Source organism: Eubalaena glacialis, chromosome 10 (genome assembly GCF_028564815.1).
Source record: "Eubalaena glacialis isolate mEubGla1 chromosome 10, mEubGla1.1.hap2.+ XY, whole genome shotgun sequence".
In the NCBI taxonomy this organism is placed as follows: Eukaryota; Metazoa; Chordata; class Mammalia; order Artiodactyla; family Balaenidae; genus Eubalaena; species Eubalaena glacialis.
The window spans coordinates 84,527,371-84,542,144 of record NC_083725.1 but is presented as its reverse complement, the minus strand read 5'-3'; the positions used below and the strand labels follow the sequence as shown (position 1 = coordinate 84,542,144).

The 14,774-nt window shown below is 47.7% G+C and overlaps 1 protein-coding gene across 2 annotated transcripts in view; it reads right to left on the bottom strand.

The window, feature by feature from the left end:
- NAV2 (neuron navigator 2) overlaps positions 1-14,329 on the bottom strand; it is a 396,612-nt gene extending 382,283 nt beyond the window's left edge. Inside the window, exon 1 of one of the 2 annotated variants that reach the window (XM_061201526.1) lies at positions 14,072-14,329. In XM_061201526.1, the coding sequence (XP_061057509.1) occupies positions 14,072-14,329 (258 nt within the window). The remainder of the gene's footprint in view (positions 1-14,071) is intronic. The other variant, XM_061201527.1, reaches the window with a different exon arrangement.
- Positions 14,330-14,774: the final 445 nt, after the last annotated feature.

The following is a 14,774-nucleotide window of genomic DNA, read 5'->3' as shown; positions in this document are numbered from 1 at the left end:
CCTGCAGTGGCCCATGCCTGACTGGGCCAGGCATGTGCTCAGGGATGGGCGGTTTCTATGGTACCAGTGGCCGTGTAAGCAGCTTTTAAGTAGCCCTGATGTACACAGAACGAGACAAAAAAACTCCCACCTCTAAAAGCATTAGACAATAATTTCACCAAACAGCCTGATCCAGGGGCTCAATTAATCTGCTCTGCTCCTATCAATGGGCTTTCCGCAAATCAGTACCCAGCCGCAGCATGACTGAAAGAAACGCCTCAGCGGGGAGACAGATTACATTTGCACGGCACCTGCCCATTCACAGGGCTTCCCTAGGCGGGGATGGAGACCCCAGCGTGGCCACTGGAGCGAGCCGCTCCCCTTGGTTCTCTGGGGCGCACTCCTTCACGGAGCTATGTAGAATCATGCAATGCAATTTCCTATTGCAATTCAAGGAGAACTGGAAGGAGACTTCCAAACAGCAAAGGATCCTGGGAATTGGGCTCTATTCAGACGGGAGGAAGGGCTGTCCTCCCTTTGCTGAAGGGGCTGGAGAGGATTTCACCACTGGCTGTGAGAAGGGCTGGGATGGAACTGCCTCCAGGTCCTGAAAGATGCCATCTCGGCCAGCCTAGAGCACACCAGCGGAGAGGAGAGCTGAGGTCCATTGATCCTGAATTCCCAGGCCAAAGACAAGATCTCCCTTCCTTCTGCAGTTACCAGGCAGATTACAGCCTCCCATCACGCTGACCAAGCATTAGCCACAAAGCCCAGTGCACAGGTGAGTAAGACAGAGCAATGTAAGAAATGAAGCGGCCACAGATTCTAGAAGTCTCTTTTACGGTACCCTCTTCTAGGGTTGCCCTGTCCATCCCTCCCATCCCTAATCAGCATTAGCATCTTAAGGGACACACTGTAGATTTCTTAGTAGCATCTGGAGAAATAGTGTAAGTAAGAGTCCTTGACTTCGCGTCAGACCTAGATGCTAGTCCCAGACCTGCCTGGAATCCTGTACAAGTCCCTATTGTTTATTCACTAAATATTTAGTAAGCACCTACTATGTGCTAGACACTGTTCTAGGTGCAGGGGATACAACTGTGAACAAGAGAGGCAAAGCCCTGGTTCTCATGGAGCTGAAAGTCTAATAGAGGAAGACACAAGATAATAAATACATAACATGTCTAGAGTAGACTGCTCTGGTTCTGGAGAAATCTAAAGCAGGGCAAGGAGATATAAAAGGATGGATTGCTATTTTATATAGGGTTGTCAGAAAAAGCACCACTGATAAAGGGGCATCTGAGCAGAGACTGAGGGTAAGAGAATGAGCAGTGTCAATATCTGGGGAAGACATTCCAGGCAGAAAGAACAAGTGCAAAGGCCCTGAGGCTCGGCTTCATCATCTCGAAAATAAAGAGGTAAGGAAACAGGATCTTTGTGATACAGTTCTAAGGTTCCAGAGCCTGCCAGCCAGGAGCAGGAGAGGCTTTGGAGGTTGGGGGAAATGACCTGTGCTGTGTGAAAAGGCCAGGGTGGTGAAACCCATAGGCCACCTTGATAGCCCCCTCCTTTTTTACAGTCTTATACATCTCTCATTCCAACTCTGTTTCGAGGAGCAAATCACCCAGTTGTCTTTAAGAAACAAAAATAATCTGTCCTCTTAAGGGAGAGATATTTTAAAACCACTGAATGGATTTTTCCTTCCCAGCTTTTTTTTTTTTTTATTGATACATCTCTTCTCCTTCCAGTTCTAAAATAAGCACCCTGTCTGCCCATACACTAATCCAAAGGCAACACAGTGCAGATGGCGTGGGCCTGGGGAGAGCCAGGCGGAGGTTGCTTGGAAGGCACCAGACCCGGAGAAAAGACACCAAGACAGCCTGACCAGCCTGGCCTCGCCCATGGCCTGCTTCCTCCGAATCCAGGTGATGAGACGTTCCTAAAAACAGCAGTGGAATGTGGTGAGAGTTGGCATTTGCAAATGACAAATTTCTGACCGAATTCCAGTTCTTTGGAATGGAAAACCAGCAGTTTCCTGTTACAAAATGTACCAACAGTTCATGCCTAATACATGGGTGTGGGCAATGCATATACTTCACATCTAAATTTGGCTAAAAATATATCAAAGCCGGCATATTTTTAGCCAGGTAAACATTTCTAGGGACTAGGTCAAATTTATATTGGTTCTGCTCTGCAATCCAGAGAAGAAATGATTCCAAATGATGAGAAGCAGGGACCCAAGGGGAAAACCACACAGTTCCCCCAGGCAAATTGGGAGTCACTGATTCTTAGTGACCATCTCCCATTTGGGAGTGCTTCCCAGGACTAAATAGTTTGTCCTTTCCCAATAGAGAGGCAGCACCTTTTAAAGAACAGAGCCCCAGGCTACTTTAGGAAGGCAAATCTTACTTGGGTTTTACTACCTCTCAAGCTAAAGAACCTTAAACAAGTTGTTTTCCATCTCTGTGCCCTCATCTCTCTTCCCCACCCTCAACTAGATTTGGGTGTAGCTAGGAGCAGCACAGAGGGAAGACCACACGGTGGGTAAGGATGCATGCTCTGCCAGCACTGCTGAGTTTCAGGCCTGGTTCCTCCATTTATAGGTGGGTGACCTTGGGCAAGTTGCTTATGGTCTACCTGCCTTGGTTCACCTGTAAAATGGAGAGAATAACAAAAGTGCTTACCTCAGAGGTTATTGCTTTTATGATGATTAAATGGGTAAATCCATATAAAATGCTTAGAAGAACACCCAGCACATAGTAAGTGCTCAGTAAATAAGTGATCTTATCTACCCCATGCCAGGCATTTTTATATACACTATTGCTTTGATCTGCATGACCCACTGAAATGCTACACTTTCCCTCAAGCAGCGGAGGCTTGGTAGGACTGACTCGTCCAAGCTGCAGTTCAACAACTATTTATTGAGGGCCTACAGTGTCCCAGGCCCTACACCAGCACTGGGGAAGTTAGATGTCCAGTAAATAAATGGGGAGGTAGGATCTTAACCTAGGTCTCTCTGACTTCCAGCCTGGGGGTGGGGCTCTAAGGTGTTTGGTAGAAAAAGCACAGATGTGAAATTAGAGAGCTCCAACACTGACTCCGTGTGATCTCGGTCAAGTTACCGACCTCCTTTGCACCTCATACATGAAACTGATGAAATGCCACAAGCCTTATCACATTGTGGTGAAGCTTAAATGAGATGATGTATGGAGAGTGGCCCATGGGAGGTGTTGAATGGTGGTCTGTTGCCCCAATTATATGATCCCCAAAGAGGGCCTGGTTTTCTGATCCACTAAGCCAAATGCAAAAGCTTTCAAATATGAAAGAATTAGGAGAACAGACTTGTGGTTGCCAAGCGGGACAGGGTTTGGGGATGGATGGATTGGGAGTTTGGGATTTGCAGATACAAATGATTGTATACAGAATGGATAAACAACAAGGTCCTATTGTATAGCACAAGGAACTATATTCAATATCTTGTGATAAACCATAATGGAAAAGAATATGAAAAAGAATGTATATATATGTATAACTGGATCACTTTGCTCTACAGCAGAAATTAACACAACATTGTAAATCAACTATACTTCAATAAATTTTTTTTTAAAACAATACTTAACTACTTAGTAGATGGAGGGGAAAAGAACATAGCTTAGGGCTGGCCCTAATTCTTTAAAACATCAGGCACTTCAGAACAGAACATCTGATCGCCATGAGTGAGGTGGAAAGAACACTGGGGGCCAGGAGTCAGGGGGCCTGGATCCCAGTTTTTGCTCTGCCCTCAAAGCTGGGTGACCATGGGCAAGTCACGCCCCCCTCTGGGCTATGTTTCCCCATCTGCACAATGGAGCTTTGGGAATAGATGGCCTCCAAGGTCTACACTGTCTCAGACATCCCAAATATCTAGTCCATAGAGGCACAGATCACTGAGCAGACATCCAAGTAAGCCTGATTCTTCTAAATCTGGTTTTGTCACCCAAATGGTACTTTTCCCTCCAGCGCTTGCCTTCCTCTGTCCAGAGACAGTTAACAAGCAAAGTTCACACACTGGAAGGTCTGACAGCTCCAGGATGCTCGTGACCCACATTTTTTGACGTCAACATGCGTCACTCTCAGGTCTGAAAAGAATCAAAGCAAACCAGTATGAAATGGGGTCTGTCTGTAGAGCTGCAGCAGGAGTACAGGAAAGAGGTCCTGCCAGCTGTCAGGCACATGGCCCTGCCCAGCCCACCAGCACAGGGGTGACCTGGGGGACAGCAGCCGCAGCAGCCAGAGGAGACCATGCCCAGATTGCAGCAAGATGTGAGCAAAAGCCAACGGGCCTCCTCATTCTGTAAATGCAGAGCCTCTGGCAATAGGCTGGGACAGGCACAGGAGGCCCTGACAAGAAGGAGACAGTGAGGAGGCCAAGGCCAGGGAAATGGAGAGCGGGCTCCAAGGAGAAGAGGGTTTGGAGGTTTGGTTTTCTAAAGCAGCACCCCAGTATGGGATTCAGGCCTCTTCCAACTCCTGGCAGAAGAAGGCAGCGGTTAAGAGCACAGATTTTGGACTCAGAAACACCAGGTTGGAATCCTGCCACTGTTCACACCAGCTGTGTGACCTGTAAAAGTTCCATGACCCTTCCCAGGCCTCTGCCCACTGACTCCTCGCTTTTCTCCTTACTGATAAGACAAAGTGAATAACATGGGCTCAGAAAGTTAGTGTGAGGATTAAGTGAGATTTCGTATGGAAATGGCACATAAGTGGTTGCTGAAATCATTATTCCTGGAAGGCTTGTCCTATCCTCTTTTCTTAACCTACTAAAATCCTTCAGAACCCTTCTCAGGTCCCCCTTCCAAAGTTATTGGTGGGGGTGGAATCTGCCAAAGCCCTCCGAAGCCCATCCAACCCTCCCCGTCTACTGTACCGCCATGATCACAGCTGGACAGACCTTCCTCCAGTGGAGCAGCCAGCCAGCTTGGATGCTGTAAACAGCCTTGTGTAAAGAATCTGCCTCCTCCTGCTACCCAACCAGGTGAGTTTTCCCAAGACCTGGCGTTGGAAAGCTTTGACACTGGCCTCACTTGGCCACCCACCATCATGGGATCATCTCAGCTCACATGCCAAGAGGGAGTTCTGCAGAAGCCATATGGCTTAGCCGCAGCTTCAGGAACACAGCTGGTGCTCAATATCCATTCAATCCTGTTTTTCAACTCTTTCTTTTATCTTCGCCCTCCCATCCTTCTTTGCTTCTGCAAATAGGAACTAAGAACCTACTATGTGTTGATGCTGTACCAGCAGAGATCATGAGAGACACATCCCTAACCTCACGGAAGCCATGGTCCAGCTAAATAAGCAACCATAGTCCAAGCGATGGGGGCTCAGAGCAGGCTATGGGAGAACACAGGACAGATACTGCATCCGGACTGTGGTGGTGGCACAGGGCTTCCTGGACGAGGTGGCACTAAGCCTGAACTTGAATGGGTGAAGGATGGGACGGGTTTAGCCAAGCAAAGGAGTTCTAAGTAGTGAGGAGAGGAAGAGGTTAAAGCAGACAAAGGAGCTTGCTTCCACTCATACTCCTTGCCTGCTTCATGCCTAGATGAGTAAAATTCAACCAGGTATTTTCATATTTTAAAAAATTTCCTCATTAAAAAAATCTCTTTTATACTTTCAACCTTGGAAACATCTTAGATTTTTATAAGAGATTATCAAATCAACCTGGATCTTATGATTTCCATAAAATTTCAGCAACCCTTCTCATAAAAGAAGAGGAATTAAGCCAAGATTCTCACACTACACCAGAAAGGAGATAAGGAGTCCAGATCCTAAACCCAGTGAAACAAACTTGGCCAGGCTATTTACTGTGAGTGAGTACACACACACACACACACTCCTACTTGACACACACTCCTACCTCATATATGTTCTCATGGATACACCACAGATGTCAAGGGGATTGCTAATGTATGCTCTTTAGCCAAGGCTTTGTTTTGCTTCCCAACATTTTGAAAAAGTTCAAACGCAGAAAAGTTGAAAGACTCGCACATATATCTTCACCTAGATTCACCAGTTGTTAACATTTTACAACATTTTCTTTCTCCTTCTATCTACAGATATACTCACTTTTTTTTTTTTTCTAAACCATTTGGGAGTTAGTTGCTGACATCAAGATACTTCACCTCTAAATATATCAGCATGTAACTCCCAAGAAAATGGACATTTTCTTACATTATCCCCAAACCATTAACATTGATGGAGTAATACTATCTAACATACAATCTGTATTCAAATATCTCCCATTGTCTCCAAAACGACCTTTCTACCATTAATGGTTTTGCTTGTCAAGGATCTCTCATTGGATTTTGTTGTCATAGCTCTTTAGTCTCCTTTTCTAGAATAGTTTAGTTCTCCATCTACCTTTTAAATTTTTTTGTTTTTCATGACATTATCAGTTTTGAAGATCCCAGGCCTGTTGTCTTAAAGATGACCCATAATCTGAATTTATCTGATTGCTTCTGCGTGCCAACAAATGATCAAATTCCCCATTTTTCCCTTCCTCTGTCCAGAACCAGCCCTGCCAGTTACATAGTGATAACGCCTTAGTGGACCTTGTGGCATCAGAACACTTAGAATTTTACAAATCCCAGAGAGGTTAACTGATATGATGAAGCAGCTAATGTTTATTTAATATTGAATGAATATATTCAATATTTCTAAACTCTGGGGCACAGGGGAGGAGCCAGATGTCATATATACCATACCAAAGGAAATTTTACAGCAATTTACTTTGATTCCGTATTAACAATGCCATTTCAGATATTTTTTAAAAAGTGCTTTCACACTTGCTATTTAAGAACCTTGACTTTGAGGTCAAACAGATAAGGGTTCAAATCCTGAGTCTACCACTTAACCAGCTGTGCTAGTTGGAAAAGTAGCTTAACCTCTCTTACCCTTGGTTTCCTTAAAGCGTATTTATGGTGTAAGATGTTTAAACCAGAGTCTCATTCATAATAATTACCTCTATTAAGCTTTACAACAACTCTTCAAAAAATGTAGAGCAAGTATCATCCTACTCATTTTATAGATTAGGCAACTGAAGCTCAAAAGACAATGTAACTTATTGAAGGTCATGCAGCAAAGCATCTAAAGAGACAAAATTAGAACCAAAGTTGCTGATTCCCAGAGCTGTCATTTCTATTCTCTTCAGGAAGTAGCTTCTACGTAACGGGATGTTGGGAGGATTAAATGAAATGATGCATGCCTGGTGCTCTGCATTATGCTGGTAAGAGGCTATGCTCTGTCAGTGTCAGTGCCCATTATTACTTTTCCGGTGTCACACTCTTCGTAACTGATTTTGTTCAAAGGCTCCAAAAGAACTTTATAATTATCTTGACCAAGCCCCCTTTCCTACCCTATCTTCTCTTCCACCAAGACAGGGGAGGTTGGAGCAAACCAAAATTCACTAAAGGTATTAAGGTTTCACTTAGAAGGAGAGAGAAAATATTCTGAGGCTGTGGGGCTACTGTTTGCAAAACACAAAAGAGGGTCTGTTTTCCTTGGGAAATGGAGCACTAAGTCATGAGTCATTCTTTAGGTTCTGCGTGGGCGACTTGGGGTTCCTGCGAAAACTTTTGTGTCATTCACTAGTGTCTTGTGTGGACTGAAGCACAAAAGCCTGACCCAGTTTTGTTCCCAAAATCACATGAACCATTCTGCCCAAGACATTCTAGGAACACATTGTCCATCTCTTTGAACAATGTGACCAAGAGACAGAGTCACCATTGAAAGTGGCCCCGTGGCTATCAGTAAAACACCATTGGGCAGCTGGCCATGCCTTGGGGCACCTTAATGACCAAGCTGATCACAAGGTTCAGCTCCCACCACAATCATGCCAGCAGTAAGGGAAGAGGGCTTTCCTTCTGCCTTCAGAACAATAAGAAACCATTCAGAAGCCCAATCAATGGGACTGTTCCATTCTTGGTCCTGGGCAGTGCTGTCAGATTGGCCAGCTCCACTCAGTCACCTTGACAGTGCCAGCTCAGACTGGGTGTACAAAGGAGGTTCCCATAAGTTTGGTTTGCAGCAGATCCCTCAGCTTGGTTAGTGCTATAGAGATGGCATGTTTGGGACCAAAATGTGGAGGTTTCATTTCACAACTCTGGATATGACTACATTAATTTACTCTTGACCCTGACCCTCATTCATCTAACCAAAGCCCCGCTACGCTCTCTGCTTTCACAGTGCAAGCCATCTGTCCTCCATGTAATCAACCATGCACTTGAGAGGCAGAGAGGTAGGGTAGAAAGAACACAGGCTTGGACTGAGGCAGATCTGGTTTCCAAACTTGGCTCTGACCTTGGGTAATAAAAATAGGCAATATCACATATTCCTTGCTTATTGCATGCCAGGCTCTGTGCTCAGCAACCTACCTGTATTATCTCACTGAATCTTCACAGACAACCTATAAGCATCATCGTTTCTGCTTCATAGATGAAGACACATTTAGAGATGTTAAATAACTTGCCCAAAGCCTGGATTTGAACCCAGGTCTGTCTCTCAGTTAAGTGTAATCTACCATTTAAAACTGTCTCCAAGTGATAACTTCCCTTGGTCTCAGCTTCCTCATGTGAAAGGCATGGGCCACTTTACATTTTACCCAGTTTCTTGTGCTTCACATTAAATTTCATATACATATAAAATTTATATATACATAAAATCATTTATATATATATATATAATATATATATGTGAAATCACTGCAGTCTACTACTACCTGGCCCATAGCAGATGCCCCATAACTACTCCCTTCCCTGCTGATGAGACTGATTCTAAGAAATAAGAGTCTCTGACCTTAAGCCAAAATCTCACTGGGTGGTTTGGCTTTTTCAGACTGGCTTCAGGAGCTTCACTAAGGCCTAATTAAAACACCTCTTTCAAGGCCACATCTCTTATGTCTTATAAGTCAATAAAATGGGACACCAAGGCTTGGTGCTTCAATCTTGGTCACAGAGGAAGGGAGTATGAGAAGTGGGAAGCAAATCTAGCTATTCTGAAAGCTGGAAATTGGGCTGTAATTCCCCCAGCCTGGCCTTTGATGTGTGTGTGCTTACATGTGCTCATTACTTTAAGCTGTTCCATGTGTATATATTTGTATATGTGTGTGTATATATGTATATATACACATATCCAGAAGTAGATGTATTTATACACACATATATACACACGTAATGATACCCTAAATTAGCCACCAGTCCCACCCTTAAAGTGTCTTCAGAAAATTAACCCATGGAATAAGGAATAATACGTGAACTATAAACATTCTTGCATGTTGGCAGATAACCATGCTACACATTCCCCCTCCAAGAACCGAGGAAGAGAAGAAAGGGAATAACACAATAGCAGAAAAATGCACTAATCAAATCCATAATCAACTTTGATGATGGAGCAAGGATTCTAATCAAAACACAATGGGGCAAAGTTGCAACAGGTTGCAAGCTTGGAGCTGCGCTCTCTTCCCAGGGGCCTCGCCTGCGCTTTCTTTTTAAACATCTAAAACACCCACAGAGGATTTCAATCACTTCTAATTACTTTTTTAAAGAAATGAGTTGCAAGTTGAACCCCAGGCTCCTAAAAACAGGAAATATCAAAATATTATATATATAATTTTTTTCCCCTGCAACTGCTTCTTAAAAATAGGAAAACCTCTCCTCAAATAGCTCACAAGCATTCCTTATCTGAAGGTCAGCCGGACAGAGTTTCTGAACTAACACAGAGCAGATCTCTAAAACAATTCTTTGCACATGGTCATAATTTATACGCCATGTTAACAGAGCAGATGCTATAAATGTTCATTCTTGGGGGAAGGCCCAGGTATCCCAACACCAGGAGGGGAATTCGGGAGGGATGTGTGGCTGCAGAGCAGTTCCTCTCTCTGGGGGTCGAGCCCCAGCTGTAGGTTTGTGGGAGAGATTCAAGGTGAGGGGTTTGGCAAGTCGACAGTGGGGCTGCACCTAAAAGCTAGCTGCTGGCTGCGTCGGGTCTTTTCACACTTGATGGCGATGGACAGCAGGCTTGGGGGAGAACAGGCTGTCACTGGCTAAAGAGAGTCGCTGCCTAATAAAAGCCACGAGACCCACGTCCTTTCCGCATCACTACCATGTTGGATATTCTGAACCCTAAGCTAATAATAATAATCACTGTCATTTCCCAAGGGGCTGTTATGAAACAGGTCTTTTATGGACACCATCCTTCCACCTTCTCATAACTACCCTGCATGCTCAGGATTACTACGGACCACGAAGGCAGCACGCAAATCCAATCCCTCAACTGCAAGAAGCCTTTGTTCTTTGCTCATGATTACCTTTCAAAACGAAGACACCAGATACGAAGCAATCACCTGTTAGGCGAAGGTGCGGCTTGCCGGTGGCGACACCCACTCCTGCTCTGCACCACTGCGTGGCCCTGCTCCTCCTCCTTCCCTGGCGTGCTCGTATCACCCCCTCTCCTCCCCAGCCAGCCATTCCTGCCCATCTCTGGAGCCCGCCATCTCCTGCCTCCCCCGTGAGGCCCTCAGGACTTCTCTAGCCATGGTGGCCTTTTCCTTCCTTTCAGCCCCAAGCATACCTCTCAGCCCTCTTCGTGTTGTGCCTGATGCCCTTGGTACATCAAGTCATGCCTCCCAACTAGACTATAAGATCTCCAAGGCCCAGGCTGTGTCTTATCACCCTGTACCTCCGCCAGAGCATCCAGGAGGAAGGCAGCTGTGAAGAGGGGAAGACCCCCAGCCTGGAAGCCAGACCAACCTGAGCTGGGCCCCCCACTCGCCACCCTGGAGCAGGATGACCTGGAGCAAGTTATTCTACCTTTTGCTAAGTCCTGCTTACTCTTCCCGCTCAATGGCTAGAGCAGTGGTCTTAGAAATCAGGGCCTGCGAGTAACTGGCAAGTCCCTATGATTCTCTCTCTACAGCATGCTGGTTTAGGACATGGAGTCGAGAGACAGATTGTCCGAGTCCTAATTCTACTCCTGCTACTCACGGGGTTACTAACCCGGTCCTTGCCTCAGTTTCCTCATGTGTAAAATGAGAATAATAACACTTGCCTCATTGGATTGTTGTAAGAATCAAATGAGGTCTTTTAGAACAATTCCTGGCACATAGGAAGTGTTATGTGATGACTCGCCATTATTATATTATTGTCGTTAAAGAAGATGTTATAGGAAATTACTGTCATAGAAAATGTTATATATGCTTTAAGTGTTACTGTGGGAATGAAATGAGATCGTATGTAAAGAGCCTGGCACATCAGGCACTTCTCTCATCTTCCCACCATGGCTGGTACTGTATTAGGCATGTGACAGATGCTCTGTAAATCCTTGCGAACTGAATGATACCTTCTCAAGGGCTTGACAGAATAAGCTATGCCTTTTCTCACTGAGAGGCTATTAGATCTACGTTCAACAATGCCCCATCTCTTGGTTTAGCAATACGAATAGCTCATTTTATTGAGTGTTTCCTATTTGCCTGACACTGGGCTTTACACATGTTACTTATATATGTCTATACATATGTCTATATGATATATATGTTTATATATAAACATATGTATATATGACACTTTACATATGTTCTTTTTCTTAATCCTCATAATTTGTGTGGTTGTTTAACGCCCATTTTTACAGATGGGAACAGTGAGGCCCAGAGAGGTTAATGGACTAGGTCACCAGCTAGTACATGGTGGAGACAGGATACCAGGGATATCCACCTGACTTTAAAGCCTGTGCTACTGACCACTGCACAACCCAGCCTTCTCCCCAAAGCCCCCTGAATAAAAGGGGAGTCAGATGCCCCAAGATATCATTTGCCATTTAACTCATCATCTCCTGAGTATCTTCTAGTGATAAATACCAGGTTTTGAGTCCAGGACTACCAGATGTGTCAAGTCTGACACAGTCCTTGAGCCGTATGGAGAGGCTTTCCTGGATGGTGAATGGACACCGTGTCAGGCAAAGGGGGAGGAAGCCTTGTCCAAAGACAGGAAAACCCCTTTCGCCAATGTCACTTGGATGCCAGGGTGAGGCAGTGAGACAAAGGATCTGTACCTGCCACAGAGAAGAGCCTCCAGGAAGCTCGGCCACGAATAAAGAAAGGGCAGGCTGGTAAAAAACAGGATAGCCCACTGGGAAGTGGCCAATTTCCTCAGCAATCCATCCAAACCATCCACATGGTCAGTACACAAGGTCCCACTGAGGGCAAGGCAGGTGGCGTGGGGGCAGCCAGGGGACTGTGGGCCAAGGGCGAGGGAGAGAAGAAAAGCCTCGAGGGAGCTGGACCACACCAGCTCCTCCGGCAGCAGCTGGAGATCATTTTTTCAGGAAAAAGAGGGATGAATCACCTTTCCAGAGCCTGCCCGTGGCAAGTCCACCGACAGTGTTTGTTAAATGAAGGGTCAAATGGGCAACAGTAGAACAGTTGCCTGGGTAGCAACGATCCCAGTGTCCACTTTCCCCCTCATTCCTTGGGTCCTCCTCATCAGGCTGGAGGCTGTGTGTCACATCCCGGAGTCACTGCTCTGGCCTCCTGCATACCACCCACCACACCTCATCAGCCCCGTCTCCAAGGATGGAGGGGAAACCCTCACAAGGTTGCACCCCCAAGCTCATTCCCATTTCAGAGCCCACGTACAAACCTGTGCCGAAGGCAGAAAAAGAGCGCAGAGCACAAAACCCTGGCAGAGACAGGCCCTGGGAGCATTGGGGGAAATCTTTCTCCCACACACCATCACTCAAACCTGTCAGCTTCCAAACATGTTTAGCAAGTGCAGCAGCAAGGGGCATGCTTATCAGCCTGGTGTGGGAGCTTAATCTGCTTTGAGGGCCTTCTCCAACCCAGAGTTCCAAAAGTCTGCTTACAATTAGCTTCCAGCTCCAGTTCCTCCATCAGAAAGGCTAGGAATGTGTTGAGTTCTAGCCTCTGATCAGAGAAATCTCCAGGAGAAGGTGGAGACAGTGTCAGCAGAGAATAAGTGCCAAAAAGGTCAGCTGGTCTGTTGCCACTTCCCTGACACCAGCCCCAAACTACCTCCCCCGCTGGCTTCCCGCCTCTCCTGACCGGGACAGTCACATCCGTCAGGTCTGCCTGTCCCCAAAAGTCCCTGCTGACTAACTGCCAAGAAAATACAGCACGCCCCTGCTCCCTCCTACCAGAAGAGGAAAAAAGAAAAAAAAGCAGCAGAGAGGGCAGGAGGCCAGGAGAACCTGATTGGCCCTTGCTGATTTCCTTAAAAGAGATTGCATGGCTAGGGCCCGTCACCCAGCCGAATTGGGTGATGCGGGCTCTGTCTGGAAAGGTAGAAGTCATCAATTCTTTTCAAGTCATCCCCCCACCCCAGCCCCAGTCACCCGGGCTACCGGCATCAGGATCTGCTACCCAGGAAGGAGGGGCTTAGCTTCGGGCAGCCATTCTGAGGCAGGCACCCCCGCCCACCGCAACAGCCAGCCGAGACGCTGGGAGTCTCCAGCTGCCTGCCTCCGCTGGTGCACGGAGCACTTCTACTGCAGTCCCAGCACCGTGCCTGGAATCCTGTCAACCCAAAGGATGGGGCAGGGGCAGGCATCTTCAAGACGAGGGGAGCAGGTACACTGCCACCCCCAGACCCCTTTCCCTGGATCTTTCAGCCAGGCCAGAGGGCGTGGAGCCCAACGAGGCCTCGGACCATTCCTTGGCAGGGACAGAATCTCTGCTGAACCGACACACAGACAGACAGACGCTGCAGCAGACACTGCCTTCTTGGGGCCAAGCTCTCAACATGCAGAACCTGACATTTCCAGTGCGGCACAGTTTTGAGAACACCCTGACCGTGCCCGCCAGAAGGAAGCCGCAGACGTGCCCGCACCCCGGTCTCACAGAGCTCCTTAAGGCAAACCTCGGTCACCCGGCCACACCCACTGGCCGGCCCACTCTCCGCGCGCAACCCCCAATCTGCCGGCCTAAGTGGGACGGTTCCCTTCTCAGCCCACAGGGTAGCCCTGTCCCCTATGCGGCCATGCCAACACCCCCCCCCCCAAGTATTCACCCTTCTCCCAGAACAGTGCCCCGGCACACAGCACCTCTCACCTGGGTATCGAACCCGTTTTCCACCGAGCCGCTCATCCGCAGCGGGAGCCCCTCCCCCGCCGGCTCCTGCAGCCCCTGCGATTTCAGGGGGATCTGGCTAGGGTAGGCGGTCTTGCTCACCTCCACCTTGCTTCCTAACTTGAGGTAGCAGGGCTGGGGGCCCGCACGGGCTGGGGGCACGTGCAGGATGGGCGCGGCGCTGTGCACGGGTTTGGGCAGTCCCGACTTCATTTTGGAGGCGACCAGGATGGCCGGCATCTTCTCCCGGGGCTTCGGCTTTCCCAGCACGTCCCTGGCAGCGGCGGCGGAGGCGACCGCTAAAGGCAGCGCGGGCAGCAGAGCAGGCGCCGGGCTTCGGCCCGAGAGGCGCCCACCACCAGCCGAGGGAAAGAAAAAAATATCCCCGGGTCGGGGATCTCGGAGCAATCCGGCGAGCTCGCCTTGGTCGCGGCGCTCAGCTGGTCCCACCTGGACGGATGCTGCAGCCGGGTTTCACGCCCCTCCTGGGCGGCCTGTTCAAGGGCTCCGGGTGCTCAGGAGCTGTTGCCTCTTGTGATTCTCCTCCTGGGAACTCGAGGCTTGGACGCCCATATTAACTTGTCACTGCATCTCCGAAGTGAGGAGGCCCCTTTGGAAGAGAAGCGGCGGGGACCCACGCCTCCCGCTCCGGGAGGCTGCGGGTGTGAGCGGGCGAGCTAAGGAG